The sequence below is a fragment of the Lissotriton vulgaris genome, chromosome 1_1, assembly GCF_964263255.1.
Source record: "Lissotriton vulgaris chromosome 1_1, aLisVul1.2, whole genome shotgun sequence".
Classification (NCBI taxonomy): domain Eukaryota; kingdom Metazoa; phylum Chordata; class Amphibia; order Caudata; family Salamandridae; genus Lissotriton; species Lissotriton vulgaris.
This window is the reverse complement of record NC_141685.1, coordinates 1357162121-1357183034: the sequence shown is the minus strand read 5'-3', so window position 1 is coordinate 1357183034 and position 20914 is coordinate 1357162121. Positions and strand designations below refer to the sequence as shown.

The following is a 20914-nucleotide window of genomic DNA, read 5'->3' as shown; positions in this document are numbered from 1 at the left end:
AGCCAACCAATCTTCCTTCCGCAACAATGCACATCTACTGCACAGTTTGACCATGTTCTGTAAGCCGATGGAATATCCGTGGAACCATAAAAAGTCAGTCATGTAAGAAAGCATCTCACAGTATCCGGGTGTATGATTTACCTTCCAATGCAAATGGGATAGTGTCTACAATTCCACTGATGGGCCCGTCATGTTCTTCCTGTGCAGGGTCACCAGAGTAGCTACCTCTGCACGTGACCATCTCATTACATCCTGCAACCAATTACAAACTTTCAGAGGCCCGCTTTGCTTTCCTCTCCATTGCTTTGTACCTCTCTCCTTTCCACTCTATTGCTTTGTACCTCTCTCCTTTCCACTCTATTGCTTTGTACCTCTCTCCTTTCCACTCTATTGCTTTGTACCTCTCTCCTTTCGTCTCCATTGCTTTGTACCCCTCTCCTTTCCTCTCTATTGCTTTGTACCTCTCTCCTTTCTTCTCCATTGCTTTGTACCTCTCTCCTTTCTTCTCCATTGCTTTGTACCTCTCTCCTTTCTTCTCCATTGCTTTGTACCTCTCTCCTTTCTTCTCCATTGCTTTGTACCTCTCTCCTTTCCTCTCCATTGCTTTGTACCTCTCTCCTTTCTTCTCCATTGCTTTGTACCTCTCTCCTTTCTTCTCCATTGCTTTGTACCTCTCTCCTTTCTTCTCCATTGCTTTGTACCTCTCTCCTTTCTTCTCCATTGCTTTGTACCTCTCTCCTTTCCTCTCTATTGATTTGTACCTCTCTCCTTTCCTCTCCATTGCTTTGTACCCCTCTCCTTTCCTCTCTATTGCTTTGTCTCTCTCTCCTTTCCTCTCCATTGCTTTGTACCTCTCCCCTTTCCTCTCCATTGCTTTGTACCTCTTTGCGATTGTCTGCACCAGATCTGCAAATCTACATACCTGTCACATCTATTTAAGCCTACGGATTTCACCCAACAAACACTGTTGAGGCTTTAGTGTTCGAGGCATGTGGGCTGCTGAATTCATATCTGTGCATAGTCCGCCACCTAGTGTTGGGTCCGGATGATTGCACATTGTTGTCCTGGAAGAGTCTTCGAAGTATCACGAGATAGGTGGCTCCTCCCCTGGACTACAGTGCGCATGGGCATCGCCTCCATCCCCAGATTGTTTTTTTCCGCCATAGGGTTCGGATGTGTTTTCGGTTCCCTCCTTCGGAACCGATAGTTGTTCGATTATACTTGAGACCAAAAGGTCTTTAGGCTGGGCGTCGGTATAGTTGCGTTCGGGTTCTCTTACTGACTCTCAGCTCCAATCTCCTACTGCCCTTCCACGTGCTTCGACGCGGACGGGCCTACACTACCGCATTTGCTATGGAGCGGACTCCATTCAAGAAGTGTCCGCTATGTCACTCGAAATATTCGCACCTCGACGTGCACCCCGTGTGCAACACATGCTTGTCACCGGATCACCGTGAAGACACCTGCATGGCGTGTTCAAAGTTTAGGAGTAAGAAAACTTTGAAGATTCGCCGTGCTAATCGACTCCAGGCACAGTTGTCGGCTTCGGCACCCCCACCTGATGACATCTTTCAGGAATCGATCGAGGAGGAGGACGACGTGCAAGAGTCGGACTCTGGCCCCGCGTCCGAGGAAGAGACCTACGACGCGGACGAGGAGGCCTGCGACGAAGTCTCCGGTGAGGTAGGGGACGACGAACTGATTTGTGCCACGATGGGAGATAGCTCAGAGGAAGAGCATCCCCAACCGGACTCCGGGGTTTCCCCCCGTCATACGGCCCAGGTCGAGGGATCGCCTTCGGGCCTTACCCGAGATCTTACTTTAAGTCCTACGTCCCCGCCTCCGGGCCCGGTCACGGACATTTCTAGCAATAAAACGAAAGTGAAGCCAACCGGTCCCGCACCCTCGGATGCGAAACCGAAACCGAAACTGGCGTTGGTAAAGAAGGTTCTGGAGGCGTCAACTTCCACGAAACCCAAAATGGCCGACTCGAAGAGCCACGCCAAGATGGCCGACCACAAGAGCCGCGCCAAAATGGCCGACCCGAAGTCCTCTGGGTCGGCACCGAAGGTGAAGACTTCCGACGCGGCCGCGTCGGCACCGTAAGGGGTCGCGGACCCGAAAACGGCTTCGAAGAAGCGTCACGCCGACGGGGCGACAGGCCAGGGGGCGTCGGCACCAAAGAAGAGGTCTGCCGGCGACCGGGCTCTCGGAGACGAAGAGTCGCTCGAGATGGTTCAGCCCTCGGCATCCCTTACAAAGAAGGTGGGAGAATCCTTGAAGCGGATCCAACAGGCCACTGTGGTTCCCAGCCAGGACACTGTCGTGCCTAGGCCAGCGCCGAAGCCTGCCAGGGAGCAAACGCCCATCCGTTTTACCCTTCCTCCCAAGTCGGCGCCGAAGGCCTTCGCGCCTAAGCAGGGCGGACATTCTCAGGAAGTGTTGACGCCGAAAGCTGCCTTGGTGGTGTCGAAGCTTCGGCTCCAGCCGCTCGCGGTGGAGGAACGTCGAGAGGTGACCATCGACGCCAACACCGGAAAATTGTCGCTCCTCAAGCGAAAGATTACGTCGGAGCCGCCTTTGGAACCTTTTAGGATTCCACTTAAGAGCAAAAAGTACTCTGCGGACTCTTCGGCTCTGATGGAACCTCTGTCTCCACAAGCCATGGAACGCTCGCCGGCCCATTCCCCAGTGCCTGATGTGGACGAGGAGTACGACGAGTACAACTATCCGGCGTACTCGGATCCGGAAGAGGAGCAGGTGCCCTGGACGGCAGGAGGCGACACGGATGACCTGCAGTCAGGCCAGGACACTCAACTTTTCGCCGCGAAGACGTCCCCGACGGAGGACTCGGCGGCGTTTAATGCATTAATAGAGAGAGCTGCAGCGAACCATGACGTCGAACTGCACTCAGACCCTGTGGATGCGGACTTCTTAGTCGACACCTTCTCGGTAGCCGAGAAGCAAGTCAAGACGCTACCTATGCTCAAAGGAGTGCTGAAGCATGCACAGGAGGTATTCAAGGAGCCCACCCGGGCGCGGGTGGTCAATCCTCGCATCGACAGGAAGTATAAGGCGGCGCCCACGGATCCCACGTATATTAAGGGACATTTGCCATTGGACTCCCTGGTGGTGTCCAACGCACGAAAGAGGGCGAATTCGCAGTCTACTGGTGATGCTCCTCCCCCAGACAAAGAGTCAAAAATCTTTGAGGCATCAGGCAAACGCATTGCTGCACAGGCAGCAAACATCTGGAGGATCTCTAACACCCAAGCCCTGCTTGCACGTTATGATAGGGCCCATTATGACACTTTAGAGGCCATCCTACAACACTTGCCTGACCAATACAAAGAGGCGGGGGAGATGCTCATTCAGGAGGGTAAACTCATTACTAATGCATCCATCAAATGTGCCCTAGATGTAGCAGACACTGCCTCCAGGGCTATCAATACAAGCGTGTTACTTAGACGCCATGCCTGGCTTCGAATTTCCGGGTTCAAGCCCGATATACAAACCACATTACTGGGTCAAACGGTGAATCCTGACCATCTGTTCGGCCCTGAGGTGGATGCCTCCCTAGAAAAAATGAAGAAAGATACCGAAACTGCCAAGTCTATGGGGGCTTTACAAAGTCAGCAGTTTCGGGGTGGTTCCTTTCGCCGCTCCAATTCAAGAGGCACCTCAAGAGGCCAGGCATCCCAGCCCACGCAATATTACAAGGGTAACACCCAGTCCTCGTATAACAACAACAAGGGCAGGGGTGGCTACAGAGGCAATAATATCAAAGGCAGAGGACGTGGAAACAATGCCTCCAGGTCCACCGCCTCCAACAAGCAGTGACGTCTTGTCACTTCCCCCCGATCACACGACACCTGTCGGGGGGCGACTACAGCAGTTCCTGCCGGCGTGGAGGTCCATCACCACGGACAGGTGGGTGAGGTCCCTTATCCAGTACGGGTACTGTCTAGAACTTACGTCCATTCCACCGGACATACCGCCAAGAGGCCGTGCTATGTCCGAAGAGCACTTGACCTTGTTGCAGCAAGAAGTACTAATCATGCTGCAAAAAGGGGCGATAGAGCTCGTTCCATTGCAAGAACGGGGAACAGGGGTTTACTCCCTGTATTTTCTAATCCCCAAAAAGGACGGATCACTCAGGCCGATCCTGGACCTCAGGCCCCTGAACTGGTACATCAACTCAGAGCACTTCCATATGCTCACATTGCAGCAGGTGCTTCCCCTGCTTCAACGAGGGGACTTCCTAGCAACGCTGGATCTGAAGGATGCCTATTTCCATATTCCCCTGCATCCATCACACAGGAAGTATCTCAGATTCAAGATCTTAGACCAGCATTACCAGTTCAGAGTCCTGCCGTTCGGGGTCACCACGGCACCACGAGTTTTCACCAAATGCCTAGCGACTGTAGCAGCGCATCTCCGTCGCCAGCACGTCCATGTCTTTCCATACCTAGACGACTGGCTTATTCAGGCAAAGACGGAACAGCAGTGCGTAGACCACGTGTCACGCACCATTCACCTCCTGCACGATCTGGGATTCTCTCTGAACTACCCAAAGTCCCATCTCCAGCCCGCCCACGTGCGACAGTATCTGGGCGCGACAATCGACACTCTGGCAGCCACTGCGCAGCCGAGTTCGGTGAGAATCGCCAGTATCCAGGCGCTGATCCAAAGATTCAGACCCCAAACCTCGCTTCCAGCGAAGGTATTCATGCAGCTGATAGGCATGATGGCCTCCTGCATCTCCGTTGTCCCGCACGCGAGACTACATATGCGTCCGCTTCAGGAGTGCCTGGCACGTCAGTGGACTCAGGCTCATGGGCAACTGACAGACCTAGTGTTGGTGAGCGGTCGGGCGTACGACTCTCTGCATTGGTGGAATCCACTGAACCTTTGCAAGGGCCGACCATTCCAAGAGCCTGTCCCACAGATCATCCTGACAACGGACGCCTCTCTCCAGGGATGGGGAGCGCATGTACTCCATTACACGGTGCAGGGACTATGGACACTTCAGCAAAGGAAGATGCACATCAATGTGTTGGAATTGATGGCAATCTTCATGGCCTTAAAGGCGTTCAAAGTACATCTGTGCAACAAGGTCGTGTTGATCCGGACGGACAACATGACGGCCATGTACTACATCCAGAAGCAGGGGGGGACACACTCTCCACAGCTGTCTCATCTGGCTCAGAGCATGTGGAAGTGGGCCATTCAGAGGAACATCTTCCTCATGGCAGAACATCTCCCAGGCAAGGACAACCAGATGGCGGATCTGCTCAGCAGACACAGCCATCAGATGCACGAGTGGGAGTTACATCCATCAGTACTCCAACCGTACTTCCAAAGGTGGGGTCATCCAGAGATAGACCTGTTCGCCACAAAGGAGAACGCAAAATGCCAAAGCTTCGCCGCCAGGTTCCCACACCCCCAATCACAGGGCAATGCGATGTGGATGAACTGGTCAGGCAGATTTGCGTACGCTTTTCCCCCAGCACCTCTGATACCGCTGGTGGCACGCAAGCTCAGGCAACACTCGATGACGCTCATCCTGGTTGCTCCAACGTGGGCTCGCCAACCATGGTACACCACGTTTCTGGAACTCTCCGTGGTACCGCATCAAAGGCTTCATCTCACTCCCAGCCTTTTGACGCAGAGCCATGGCGACATTCAGCACCCAGATCCGCAACAGCTCAACCTGGCGATCTGGCTCCTGAAGTCCTAGAGTTTGGCTACCTCAATCTTCCTCCCGATTGCATGGACATCATTCGGGAGGCGAGAAAGCCCACTACTAGAGCTTGTTATGCGGCTAAATGGAAGAGGTTTGTCGTCTACTGCGTGGAGCACAGCATTGACCCGCTAGACGCTTCCATTCAAAACATCATATGTTACCTCTTTCACCTGTATCGGTGTAATCTAGCTTACTCTTCCATCCGCATTCACCTGTCGGCTATGGCAGCATACCTCCAACATAGGCAACACCTGTCACTCTTTAAGGTCCCTGCTATCAAGGCTTTTCTGGAAGGCCTCAAAAGAGTCATTCCACCAAGGACTCCACCAGCTCCGGAATGGAACCTCAATGTGGTTCTTACAAGGCTGATGGGTCCTCCCTTTGAGCCACTACACTCTTGCGAGCTGCAGTTTCTGACCTGGAAGGTGGCGTTCTTGGTAGCAATCACATCGCTACGGAGGGTTAGCGAACTGCAGGCGCTCACCATCCAAGAACCCTTCTTCCAGGTACATGCCAACAGGGTGGTGCTCCGCACTAACCCTAAGTTCTTACCCAAAGTGGTCTCGCAGTTTCACATAAACCAGACTATTGAATTGCCGGTGTTCTTCCAAAACCCAGAGACGCTGGCGGAGCGGATGCTCCACACCCTTGATGTGAAGAGAGCCTTGATGTATTATGTGGACAGGACAAAAGATTTCCGCAAAACCAAACAACTTTTTGTTGCTTTTGCCACACAACACAAGGGAAATGCAATCTCCAAAGCAGGAATAGCTAGATGGATAGTAAAGTGCATTCAGATCTGCTACGCTAAAGCAAAGCGCACTCTCACTATACCACCGAGGGCCCACTCCACTAGGAAGTTGGGGGCCTCTATGGCGTTCTTAGGTAACATTCCCTTAGAAGACATCTGTAGAGCAGCCACATGGTCTACCACTCATACTTTCACTAAGCACTACTGTGTAGACGTGCATTCAAAACAACAGGCAGCTGTTGGTCAGGCTGTTCTAAAAACGCTTTTTCAGACTGCTGCAGCTGGCACGGGCGGCCGCCGCTAATGGAGGGACTGCTATGTATTCTATGCACAGATATGAATTCAGCAGCCCACATGCCTCGAACTGCAAATGCTACTTACCAGTATGCATCTGTTCTTGGCATGTAGGGCTGCTGACATTCATATCGCCCACCCTCCTCCCCGGCGCCTGTAGCAGCTGCAGTATGTATTCATATACAAACATATGCTCATAGCATGGTCATCACTCACTTCTTCACTCCATCTCTGCCTATGGCTAAAAACAATCTGGGGATGGAGGCGATGCCCATGCGCACTGTAGTCCAGGGGAGGAGCCACCTATCTCGTGATACTTCGAAGACTCTTCCAGGACAACAATGTGCAATCATCCGGACCCAACACTAGGTGGCGGACTATGCACAGATATGAATGTCAGCAGCCCTACATGCCAAGAACAGATGCATACTGGTAAGTAGCATTTGCAGTTCTCTCCATCCAGGTGACCTCTTTATTTATCCCAGTTATCTCTGCCCAAAACGGTTGAATATGATGGTGCTCTGAAACCATTGGAGCACCAGATTGTTGGTACGTGGGGCAGCATCATCAGCGCCTCAATAAATCTAGGCGATTGTGTAAGAGTGAATATTTTTTGTGAATGTAATTATTTTGGGTATATTTGAATCCGGTGTTTCTGGTCACGGATTTAGCATACTCCAGTATTTTGACAAAGGTGTCCTCCGCCATCTTGGATCTCTCCTGGTCATAGGGGCCGCTGAGCTCGTGTCTTGGATAACTTCGCCTGTCCAGCGGGCCCTCTCCTGGCTCCCAGTGAACCGCATTGCTTCGGACTCTGAAGTATGAGAAGCAGGCAGGAGGTGCATGTGGGGTGGGGAGGGGAGGGCGGCCGGTGGAGCATAGACCTGTCGAGAACGCCAGACTGATTCACTCCATGCTGCATTTGAGGCTTGCTTCTGATGTATTATTTCCAAGGAGTAGCTCTGGATGCTCGGTGATCTGTGACACTCTGCCCTTGGCATTTCCTCCGTGCTTGAGTGGCAGTTGTCAGAATGTGTCTGAAACTCGACTGCTTGATTATTCACTGTTCTTAAATGCCCGCAGTGGCTAATATGCCACAGCTTAATTTGCAGCTTAGTGAATGGGTTCTTTTGGTCTATTGTTTCGAGCGTTTTTTTTTCATTTTTAGATTCCAATTTTGCTTGAATGTGTCATCACTGAACACAGCAAAGGGGAACTTTCGTGAACAATGTACTGTTTCTCTTAAAAGAAAAATCATTTATTTTCTCAGAATGTCTAATTTTTACATCAATTAAGTGTACGTATTTTAATGTAGATTAGTTATGATTTAAAAAATATATAAAACCGCCTATTTAAATTGTACATGAAATAACCACCTGTAGCACCAAAGGTTAGTCATCACCCCTTTTTTTGTAACTTCTTGTTTGTGCTCAGAGATATTAAATGGATTTAGATTGCTTACGCCTTGCATCGTGAGCATGGTTGCTGGGTACCAGGAACAACACGTTGTTTGTATGTCTACTTTTTGATGTTTCAAATTTGATGTGAAAATGGTGAGCTGTCAAACCTCTTTGAATTGACAACACAGAAGGAGTCAAAAAGTGGAAGGGCCCAGGTGAAAAGTGGTGGATGCCGGCAGCATTGCAGGAACCCCTGCTGAGCAGCAGGTACTCACTCCCATGGCAGACAAGAGCCTCACACCTTCATTGAATTGGAGCCAGGAGGTGGAGAAAGTAGGATTATAACCTTAAAGAACCTGGAGCCGCCATCTGCGGAAAAAGATTAGCCCGGATATTGACAGATCTGTCCATTTTAGTGGGGAGCTTATCATGTTCCAGTAGACCCTCCTCTTTTGCTGATGTGCAGTGGTTCAGCACTGAAAGTCTGCAACGCCCATATTCTGATAGTCTTTTTAACCCAGATTCTTCACCTTAGAATATTCCCAGGGGTCAGACTGGATTCAGATAAACTTTGAAGCACTACTCTGCGCGTCATAGGCTCTGCACCAACGCCGTCACCAGATGTGACGTGCGCAGGCCTATGTAGGTGCCACCAATCCACGCTAACATCTGTTCCTTTATGTTCCTGTCTACAGGCGTGGATCCAGAGCTCCTCTAGTGTCTCTATAACTCTTATTCCTCAAAGTTTCTAGGTTTTCTTGTCAAATTCTACCCAGTGAGCGAGGAGCATGTCCCCCAATGGCAAGAGGTCGACCGGGTTTAAGCCTTGTGGGGAATGTCTGTGGTGGTTGGGGTAGTCTCACAACTCCCGCAGTCTGGGGTGATGGCCCCCGGATGCCTCCAAAAGCCATCCAAGAGCAAGAGGTAAAGCTTTTCTTCACTTAATGGGAAGGCCCCTCATCAGTCTAAGTCACGTGGAATGGACCAGTCTCGTTCCCACAACCAAACCATCTTCAGGTAAGTCTAACAAGAAGCCCAAATGGTATTTTTAGTACAGATTCAGATATTATCTCGTGTGACGGCCAGTTTCACATAGGTCTGGCATATCACAATGATGATTGATATGACCAGCTTTAGCATGCGAGCAGTTTAGACACCTCCTGACTCTGTTTTGTTGTCTCCCCTGGGCCTGGCCACTACAGATGCTATATAATTTGCTTTAGTGGGCCGTAGAGCTGCTAACATTTTCAGCATTCGGCTTCCTACTCAAGGAAGCAAAACGAATTTGGTGATGGGCCACCTACTGCCAACCTTCCACATGCAGGAGCACCTCTTCTAAGGTTATCTAAATCCAGTCTGACCCCTGGGGAATATTCTAGGGTGCGGAATCTGGTTGAAAAGACTATTGGAGTTGGGGTGTTGCAGAGTTCCAGTGTTGATCCACTGTACATCAGCAAAAAATGAGGGTCTGCTGGAACAGCATGAGCTCCCCACTTAACTGACAGAGCTGTCATTATCCGGGCTGATGTTATTCCGCCGATGGCGGCACTAGGTTTTTAAAGTTTATAATCCTACTTTCTCCACCTCCTCCCTTCGATGGTGTGAGATTGCAACCAGGGCAAACCACTAGAGAACCTCTTTTGCCTTTCAATGAGGCTTTGACTTTACCCTTCTTTGTACCTGGACTGAACCTTACACAGGTGCCCCAGTCAACGCCAAGTTGCCCTCTGTCACAGTCCTACACCGGGGGATCCAGACTTTTCAAACATCCTTCCCTGGGAATCTGGTGGTGCAGGCTTTGGCAAGCAAAGTTAATCCCAATGCTTTCCCTTCCTCCCGCCGGATAGGGAATACAAACGCCTTGACACTTTTGGGCGCAGGGTTTTCTCTTCGAACCGTCTAGCCCTTCGCTCTGTGAATACTGCCATGCTCCCTTGCACTATAGGACTTGGTGGCCAAGTCCTTCCATTGGTGTCTGAGGAAGCTCGTGCTATCTTTACCAGGCCCTGCAGAATGGCGTTGACGTGGCAAAGTTTTCTATCCGCTGCAACCTAGATGCCAGGGACACTTTGGGCCAAGCTATTGTGACCTGTTTTGTCACACAATGATCTGCGTGTGTGCACTCCACTGGCTTTTCGGAGGATGTCCAGTCTGCATTTACGGACATGTCCTTTGACCAGTACTGCCACTCTGGGGAAAAGGTGGATTCAGCACTGGAGTGCTTAAAGGACAGCAGAGTTGTGGATTGCTCCCTCGGATTGTCCACTGCTCTTCATCCTCTGCATGCACAGTTTTTTGCCCCTAGTGTGGCCTTGGCAAGGAAATCCCAATATCATCAGCCGACGCCCCCAGTACAACCGACTTATCACTCCTTTCGGGCAGTTTCCACAGACTCCATAGCTTACATGGACAGCAGGGGCAGCTCCCAGCCACACCTCCAAGCCTCTTTGTGTCCTTCGCAACATCCAGCCAACTTGTTGGCGTTGGAATCCACAACTTCTTGCCAGAGGGGCAGGCCTTTACCTCGGGCAAGTGGGTGCTGCAGATCGTTCAACAGGTTATGCTCCCCCGTCCCTGAATACCAGGCCGCCCTTGCCACCATCCCCATTACAGTTGACTGAGGAACACCTATCCCTTTTACAACAGGGAGTGCATGTTCTTTCGGACAAAAGAGCCATAGAGAGGGTGCTGATTCCCAGAAGTAGGTTGTGGTTGTCATTCTCGCTACTTCCTGGATCGCCAAAAGGATAGATGTCTCTGCTTTTTTCTAGATCTTCACCGTCTTAATGCCTTTCTAAAGAAGGACTCGTTCAAGATGTTCACCTCGGCTCAGGTCTTCTCAGCCCCTCCATTCCGGAGACTGGCTGGTTTTGTTGGACCTGCAGGATGCCTATTTTCATTTTCCTGTTCGGCGATCCCACAAGCATTACCTAAGGTTCACAGTGGGCCAGGATCATTTCCATTTAGCTGTGCTCCTCTTAACCTTACCAGCGTCCTTCGGGAATTCACAAAGGGGATGGCGGTGGTCGCAGCTCATCTGCGTAGGTCAGTGGTCCAGCCTTCCCCTACCCTTATCACTGCCTGCAGGAGTTGGACTCGCCCCAGGCAGTCGTCACCCACCTCCAGATTATAGTGCACCACCTCACATCGTTTGGGTTGACTATAAAAGTGACAAAGTCATACCGGACTCCTTCACAGATGTTCCCTTTCATCTGAGCCTTTCTGGACACAGAGAGGAAAGTCCAAGACATTTAGGCTATGATCCCGATTTTTCAGCTTCGATTCTGGATTTCAGTGAGGTTGGCTCTGAGGAGGCTAGGGTTGGTGTTCTTCTGCATCCTAATGGTCAGTCATGCCCGATGGCATATGTAGTCTCTGCTCTGGGACTGAAGTCCCAGTGGCAGCAACATCTGCAGATTTTGAATGAGACTGCACAGGCCTTGCAATGGAGGCTGTCGGACCGCAATCTGCTCTGTCAGCCCATTTTCCCTATCAAGAACTGACAGTGGTGACTGGTGTATCACTTCTGTGCTCGTGCAGCCATCGGGAGAGGTGGAGATCAGAGGCATTCGGGCTGTGGCAGAGGCTCAGCTTCACATCAACCTGTTGGAGTTACAAGCCATCCGCTTGGTGTTGAAAGCCTTTCTGCCCTCCTTTCGGGGAAGGCTAGATCAGGTATTCAGACAATATCATGTGGTACTACAACAAGCAGGGAAGGGTGGGGTAGTGTAACCTGTTCTAGGAGGCCTTGCATGGCTGGAGTGCCTGGGGGATTGTCCTGTTGTTAAAGCACCTGGCGATATCTTTGAACTCCAGGGTGAGCAAACTCAGCCATTTAGCTCTAGCGGATCACAAATGCGGCTACATCCAGAGGTAGTATAGGATATCTTCCACAAATGGGTAGAACCATGACTTGATCTGTTAACACTACAGAGAAAGTGCAATGTCAGGGCGTTGGAGTTTCCAAAGCAACTCTCGCTCAGAGACCCATTCCTCATAGAGTGGAACTGGGGACTCATATATGCCTTTCCACTGATACCACTCTTGTTCTGAGTTCTGAAGATCAAAAAAGACTGGCCCCAAGTCTTTCTGGTGACTCTGCACTGGGCAAGGGGAATTTGGTATCCTGACTCCTGAGCATCTGTTCTCTGATCAATCTTCCCTTTCAGAAGGACCTTCTGTCCCAACAATAGGGCTCCCAAAGCTGTGCTCACTCCAATTCCATGCTTGGAGTTTGAGTAGCGTCAACCCAGTGCTTTTGACCTCCCTCTCAGGGTCATTGACATCATCTTAGCAGCCAGGCATCACTCTAACAAACCTGTAGATGCCTGCTGTTGGGACTAGTTTGTGGCTTGGTGCGTGACCAAACAGTTCGACTCACTTCATGACACATTGTCTGAGATTTTCTTGTTTTTGTTGTCTTAGGCATGGCAAGCTCTTTCCTTGGTCACAGTTAACGATTACCTGTTGGCTACTTTGGCCTTTTTCTGTTTGCCGGACCAGCCATTGGTGTTTCTATCTCGATTGGTGGTAAATTTTCTTAAAGGGCTTTAACATTGGTTTCCTTCCTCTCCCTCTGTCATGTCCCAGTGGGATTTCAATTTGGTTTTGACCTACCTCATGTGTTCCCCATTTGAACCCATACATAGCTGTCCCCTCAGATTGCTTACCCTTAAGGTTTCCTTACTGGGTATCCCATCGGCCTGGAGGGTGAGCAAGCTTCAACCCCACTCCATTACACCAGTTAATACTACATTATATCTGGACAAGTTGGTTCTCTGGGCTGTTGCATCCTTCTTACCAAAGGTGGTGACACCTTTTCACATTGATCAAACCATTACCCTACTGACCTTCTTTGCTCCACCCCTCCCCTCCAAGGAGGAGAAGCGTCTCGAAAGCCTGGCCCGAAGCGACCTCTGGCCGTCTATATTGATTGGACTAAACACCATTGAGTGGCCGATGCGCTCTTTATTGGGTTTATGGGAGCAAAGAAAGGCAGACTTCGGTAGCCCTATTGTTGAGACAGAAGGTCCTTCTGAAAGGGAAGATTGATAAGAGAACAGATGCTCAGGAGTTGCAGGCACCGTCCCCTGGCGCACAGGGGTACAAATCCAGTCTGACACTTGGGGAATATTCTAAGGCAAGTAATCTACGGTTAGAGGGAATCCCTATCAGAAAAGGCATTACCGAGGGTAAGTAACTTGATTGTCTTGCCCAGTATCACACAGTGTGTGTGTGCTTGGCCACATTGAATAAACTGGTAAATGAGAGATTACGGACCAACCTTTGTAAAAACGTGTGCTATTCAGTTCTTGGTTGTCTCCCAAAAACTCTGCATGTTACACAAGATGACCTGTAGTGAATAGATTTATTTCTGCAGGATTTTGAAATTAAGTAAAGCAATATCAAAGAAGGAAACCAACCACTGTTGTGGTTGTACAAATCCATTCTATAAGGACCATAGCATGTTTGTTGATGATTGACTGCCTGTGTTTGTCCCTCAGAAAATAATATGCATATTTGGAGACCTCTCCCTGTCTCTCTCTCTCTCTTGTGTAACAGGAGCCCCTGCCCTGACTTCCAGACAGTTCCGTGAGGCAGATTTTGAGAAAGTGGTGAACTTCATAGACGAGGGAATTGAGATTGGATTGGACGTCAAGAAGAAAACTGGTAAGTCCGACGGTGGTTGGGTGATGATAATTGCTTTCAACAACTTTTTATATTGTGTCTCTCTTGTGAACTTAAGTCAGAAGACACTTCTGAGTTAACTGCAAGGAGTGATTTTCACTGTTATTTCGAGCATTAGGAGCACAGAATATGGAAACAAGAAAAAACCTAACAAACAAAATCACTGAGCCGGGGCACGCTTATCCAGCCTCAGTGCTGATAATTTTTCGCAGATCGTTTCCCTTCAAGCAGATTGTTGCGTCTGTGTTCTAGCATGACGTTCGGCAGAAACCTATTTTTCTTGGTTATTGCCTGTTTTTTCATGAGAATATACTCTTTGAGCCATTTCATCTTGCAGGTTTGCGTCAGCAGGCATGGTAACTTTCTGGATCTTTTTTCTTGAAATCCTGAAGTGGAAGGCTTCACTGTTTTAACAGGGAGTTGTCATTGAGTTTTTTTAAAGGTCTACCATCTTGCTGCTTACCTAAGGTTTTGGTTGACAGATTTATAGTCTTATCACTGCAAACTTTTTGTAAACTGAGACCATATTTGGCTCTACCTCCCAAGATAGGCAATCGGTTATGTTCCTTCATGGTCATGAACCCGGTAGGTTTTGCAATTTTTTCTGTGATCAAAATCAGAAGGCTGGGTTGGGTTGTGTAGGGCAAAACTATTTTGTTGGTTTTACGAGAGCAGCGTCTGGATTCGAAAGTTATCCAGAGTTGCACGTTTTGTCCTTCCATGAAAGCGGCGTGGAGCATGCTGCAGTAGTTATTACTCCAAGGATGGTGCACAGAGCCTGCTATACACAAAATAGTGAATACTGGAAATTACACAGACATCTTGAAATTGTGACACTCCTTGAAGATTTGAAAACCCACCAAAAAAGTAGTATTCTTCCAAAGAGTGTCAGAAAATGTACTGCTTTTTCACTCTCACTTTACTCCTGTGTGAGGCCTTTTCTAGGAAGGCAGGGCAGTGAGTGGTTATTGAGCGATGATGTGTGTGGGTGCTGTCGCATACGACTAGTGTCTCAGGGCCAACATACTGGTGCACGTATAATTGCATGCTTGTTTCGGGCTCCTGCCTCTCCTGGGGTAGTGAGGTAGAGAAGTCAAAGTTTTACTCATGGAGCCAGTGGGGTTAGAAACTCAAAAACAACATGACCAAGTAACATCAGTAAACTGTGTCCAGCTAGAGCTATATTCTTTACAGAAATCTGGACTTTCTTTACAGTTAAAGTGGAAGGGCAAGTAAAATGTGACCATAAGGTGCAAGCAACATCTGGGTCTGAGATATGCTATTTTTTTTATAGTCTTTATGCACGTAGTGCTAGATTTTCTGTAGCTCTATCTCCAACGCCAATCTTCTCCTCTGGGTTTATGCTCGGGTCGACTTTGAGACATGGACTTCATTTAGGGCCGCCAGAGGTCGCAGCTGTGATCTTGGCTGTTCCCTTGTGACCCCTGCACTGACCGTGCGACCCCTGGCCTAAAATGTGGATATCTGCATTAATTATATTCTGCTCTTTTTCGTCCTAACAATTTTGAATAATATTCTATTATTCACTATTAGTGTAATAAAAAAAACGGAGCATACTTACCTAGAACGGGACATTTGATGGCAGCTACAGTTAGTAAAATTGGTTTTAAATGTATGTTATGTGCTTGTTTGGGGCAAGAGTGTGTTAATGTGTGAGAGAGAGCATGTGTACATGAACATAAGTCTGAATGTGTGAGTGAAAGTGAATGAATTAGTGAAAGGTTGTGTGTGAGACTGAGGCGTAGATTTACTATTCTTTGACACAAGGCAACACTGCACCAAAGGTGCTGCGCTACCTTGCTTCTAAGGAGGGGAGAAAAAAGCACCAGATCTATTAAGTATTTTTTCTCTCACTGTGCCCAGGTGCACTTTTTGCAGCCTTATGCCAATCCACACACCCTTGTTCTATAGTGCAAGGGTGTGTGCAATCTCCAGAGCATAGGTTTTGTACTGAAAATGGTCCCATCCATACAAAAACTATGCTTTAGGTTTTTTCCCCGCTTTGTATGTGTTCTGTACAATGCAGCAAACATGCAAAGTTGGAAGAATATAGAGAGATTAACTTTAGGAGTCGTACAATTTTGTTGCAACTTCCTGTCTACCAATGTTTGTAGATAGGGATTTGCATCAAAATCCACGGGTGGTTGCATGGAAGCCATGACGAGCAACAACGCAAAGCAGCGCATAGCTACATTTTGCGATATTTTGGGATACTATCCAATGCAAATAAGAATTTGCACTGGATAGTAAATCCCAGCAGATCACTGTGCACCGGGTTTGCATCACAAAAGTGATACAAACACAGTGCATAGCATCAGCTAAACTTGGCCGGAGAGTCTGTAAGTATGAGTGAATATCAGTGAGAGTGAGTGAGCATGAATAAGGATATTAAGGAGTTGAAATAGTGTGCGTGTGATGATATGGTCATGGGACATGCCTTCTTTGAAAAAATCAAGGTTCATATGAAGTCACTTCCTGTGATGTCATTATTGTCAAACAGTACGTGATGTCACTTCCACTACCCCAGGCCTGTAGGTGAAACAACGGCCATGCAGCACCTCCTTCGTCCACTGCCCCTCTTCCATTTACCACATTTCTGTGGATGTGTAACCTCACTAGGTGCATGCTTAACTTTACTGCACAGTTTCGCTGTGTTGGTGTTTGGGTCACATTATTGGCCCTGGCCCTGGCCCTGATTTTCATGGTAAAGTCCCGATCTCTGTTTCCAGTGTGTCCCTACGCTAGCTCATAGGGTTGAGCACCTACTACAGATATCTGGTTGCTGGATAGCAGCGAGGGGGTGGGCAGGTAGGATTTTCATCTTTCTGGACTCGATGACCCACATGGAGATGAGTAACAGAATCTTCCATTCTTTCAGTGCGAAGAGGCCGTTTGGCTTTTGTCTCTGACCTCAAAGTGCAATAAATGGTACAAGTGCCTTGGAGAAGGACTGCGTGTCTCCGTGACACCTGTTAAGCAGACCGAGGCTCTTCCGCCTTCTTCTGTGCTCCTGATTGTGTACCTCTGTGTATAATAAGTGCACGGCTCCGACGCCACCTCATGTTTTATTTATAAGTGCAGTGATAAATAGAAGATCAGTGACGGGGAGGGGTGCCCCCTCCGGGCTCAGGTAATCCATCTTGGGCTGCAGGCACATTTACTGCCCTGTCTCTGCTCCTCTTATACATGCGACAGGGCGACTCTGTGAAAAGTTCAGCTTGTTTGCACTAATGCCGGTGTGATGAATGGCACCGCCGCCCTGGCCCATCTTTCAATGAGGTGCTCTCACCGCTTATTACCGTGTCGACGCCCGCTCTCTTGCTTGTCCCCGGTATGGCGCCCTGTTGTGCTCACGTCGGTTTAAAGAAAGGGGGTCCCGTGGCAGTGGGATGATGGAAAACGACGAGTCTTTTGCTTTTTTTTTTGCCTTGGCATCTGAAACTGCTTTAGCTGTTTCGTCCGACCTTTTTTTTAACACACAAAACGTACACATATCTAGAGGGGCTTTTGTCAGCAAGGTTTTCCATCGGTCGGCTAAATGGCCATTCACATTTTATTTCCACCCACCACAGCTTACAGTATAGGGCCGTGGGTCAACCCACCCACTTTACATTTGGGCTCCTTCACTTTTAGTAACTGCACAGAAGCTTAGCATATTGTTCATGCCCCCCTAAAAACAGTTCCGTCCTTTTCAGGGATAAACCTGGCTCTACAAGTGTGTGCGTTTAAAAAAAAATCATATATATTATTTAAAAATAGTGGCTATTTATTTTACCTGGACTTCGTGTGCCCAATTAGATGGCGGTTTATTATCTGTGTCCCTTTCAAATGTATACAATGTTTAGGTAACATCGTAACTGACTGCGATTTGAGTGATTGTTTAGGTAGTCCATTATTCTTGTTTTCGTCACAGATATTAAAATGCATGGCACAACCATAAGGATTTCATAGAAAACATCACTAGTAAAATGTCCACATCAGTGATTTTTTTTAAAGCTGTTTTAATTCAAGCACGGCAGCCGTATGTTTTTTCTCTTTTATGTCACGTTTGTCCAATGAAAAATAAATTAACCTTTGCACCAGCTTGCCAAGGCCAGGCCTATTCATCTTGCCAATGCTTATTTATTTTACTCCCTCAGTAGTAGACCGGTCAGTGCTAAAATGCTGATTTAGACTGTAGGGTATGGATGTGCTGTGTTGTTAGTGTAAGTTTTGTACGTTGCTGTTTGTGCATGTTTTAATGAATTCATGTGTAAGCATGCCGATACTCAACCATATGCTTTGTGCTGTGTTGAACGTGTGTGCAGTGTTCTGTTATACATCTTCATGCTAGCTGCATTCTGCTCGCCAATTCAGATGATTTGTATTCTTTGAGGTCCCAAAAGCTAGCATTTCTGTAGCATGGATGCATCGCTTGCATAGACAACCGCTTTCTTCTCCAAACGCTTGTTGATTAGTTGGTGCTGATGGCGGATAGGGAGAACCCATTTTGCATGTTTCCAGTGCATGCTTTAATGCCATGGCTTGCTTTGTCACCACCTTAACCTGTGATCACTCTAACATAACTCCTTGTGGCATGTTGACCTGGCTGTGTTTTTATAAAAAATAAAAACAACCCTGCTTTAGGATTGTGTGGAGTGGTCACTGTAAGCTCCTAATTGAACCTTGACCAGTAAGCAGAGAGGACGCCAGTGTGCCTACCCATTGTAATGTTTGTGAATCCACCACCACCAGCCATGTCGCTCTTGCTTCTAGCAATGGGGAACCTGTCTGGTTGGGAACCTGCTAAGCCTGCTTCTGAATGTGGTCATCTTGTCCTTCGGCCCATGGTTGTCGTGCGTGTTCTTGCAGTTTTCGAGGTTCTATTTTATTTTTGAGTCCCCTTTCTGCCCATATTGACTTTCTTATGTCTGTCCGCAGCCAAGCTACAAGACTTCAAAAACTTCCTGCTGGAGGACGAGGCCACAACAAGCAAGATTGCGGATCTGCGCGCACGAGTCGAGACATTTGCTCGTGCTTTCCCCATGCCAGGATTTGCAGAACGTTAATAACCGCTGGATTCGGGGCTGATGTTAGGTTGGGAGGAACAGGAGCCGCCCAGCTAACGGCTAAACTTGTGGTAAATATTAAAACATCGGCAAACCAAAAAAGAAGTTAAGAACAAGTCGCTGAGTTGGACCCTCATTTAATGCTAACATAGACAATTTTATACAGAACAGGAAAAGGAACAGCCTATGCAACAAGTGGACCAATTGGACAGAAAGTGGCGTAGACCTGAACAGGAAGTGGGTCTGGACAAAACAGGAAGTGACATGGGACTGCACAAGAAGAAACTCCCAATGACTCATTAGAAAGGGTGGTCTAGTTAAATCTCCTTAACTTAACACATTTAACATGAACATGGAAGTCCAGCTCGGACTGGGGACAAGCATTCTTTTTGATAAACTCAATGTTAGAATGGCGGGCTATTTATCTGTAGATGTAGCTACTGTAGATCCAGATAGTTCTTTCTGCACCCAGACACGAAACGGCAATTTCTGTGGCTCCATTCTAGATTCTGGTTTCATACAGTACCTGAAAGGAAATGTGACTAATAAACTAAGATTTTCCTTGTGTTATAAATAGAAACTGGTCCACTAAGGCATGGGCCTTTGGCCCCCTTAAATCTGTGAGTTGGACTGATGTCCAGGATGTATTGCTTAGGTCGATCTGCAGTAAACTCCTGTTAACCCCTTTCTTCTGTAGCTGACTCCAATTGCCATTCCTAATGGAAATTTCAGCTAGAAATCTAGTATTGTGGAGACATTCACAACCATAAAATGTGACAAAGCCCATTTAAAAAAAAAGAGTTGGTTGTGAATGGTAAGCTTAGGGTGTCCTCTATGCTCTTACACTTGAAAGTTAAGCATCTTGTAGGGGAAATAGACTGGGCAGGAAGTCTATGATTAGACAGGAGTGCCTAGGACAAGGCAAGAAGTTACTACAACCAGGCAGAATGTAGTCAAGGTTGTGTAGGGGAAAGGCAAATCCTGGCATAATTCAGATGAGACCTGTCTTCCAGTCGTATGACTTTTCAATCAACAGTTTTCGGCCTGAGGGTTTTCAATCATGTTCTTTAATGCCTCTTTTTGCAACAATCATGCTTCAAATTGCCACCTGAGACATGTTTGCGCCTTCTCTTATCGAACAGCCCAAAAGTCTTCACATTGCTCCAGTGTCTCCCTGAACCCTTGCTTGAAATCCTCACAATTTTGCACAAAACACTGAACTTAACTGATTACAAGGCTTTCTTTAGACTTTTTGATGTTTTGCTTTATTAAAATAAATTGTTTATTGTGAGGGGGAAAAGTTTGGCTCGCTGGTTTATGTGTGTTTTACCATTTCCGTTTTCAGTGGCTACCTCAGAAGTGATTTTTTTGTCTGATGTAGGGGAAGCAATGGACAGATAAAATTGAGCTGTGTGTTTAGATTTCGGTGTCTGCGACCGGTGTATACTGTAACTATATAAACATTTTCTGAAGTGTACCAATACTTGTCTCATATCTGCTACCAAGTGCTCTGAGGACTCAGAATTTAGAGGGAAAAAAAGGAAAATGAGGACCGGCAGTACAAGCTGGTAATTTGAGTGCCTGCATCCTGGGCATGTCCTCAAATTGCAAGCACCCCAAAGTGCCCATGTTTTATAGGAAATCTGAGATGTTGTTAATGTAATATCTTTAAAAAAAGAAACCTGCTTCTTTGTTGTCTCCATGTTATATTTTTATGGTCTGATGTTAAGCAAAACCCTTTGATTTTACTAAAATGTATATGTATAATCTACTCATAGGAACTTTCAGCCATTTGTTCTGTTATATATCTATATCTATACTCTATACTAATATAATAAAGAGAGAGCCCAAACCTTTGAGGCGGGTAATATCAGGAACCGCAGCACCAATTACAACACCCAATACAGCGTTGGAAAGGGCAGTTGCAGCAGAAGTACATAGGCTATGCAGACGCCCACCATATACA

The 20914-nt window shown here is 47.8% G+C and overlaps 1 protein-coding gene across 2 annotated transcripts in view; it reads left to right on the top strand.

The window, feature by feature from the left end:
- The window catches only part of SHMT2 (serine hydroxymethyltransferase 2), a 207725-nt gene extending 187477 nt beyond the window's left edge, over positions 1 to 20248 (top strand). For both annotated transcript variants that reach the window (XM_086966700.1, XM_086966695.1), the window contains exons 11-12: positions 13754 to 13861; positions 18821 to 20248. In XM_086966700.1, the coding sequence (XP_086822826.1) occupies positions 13754 to 13861; positions 18821 to 18948 (236 nt within the window). In that variant the 3' untranslated portion in view covers positions 18949 to 20248. The remainder of the gene's footprint in view (positions 1 to 13753; positions 13862 to 18820) is intronic.
- The last annotated feature ends 666 nt before the right edge of the window (positions 20249 to 20914 follow it).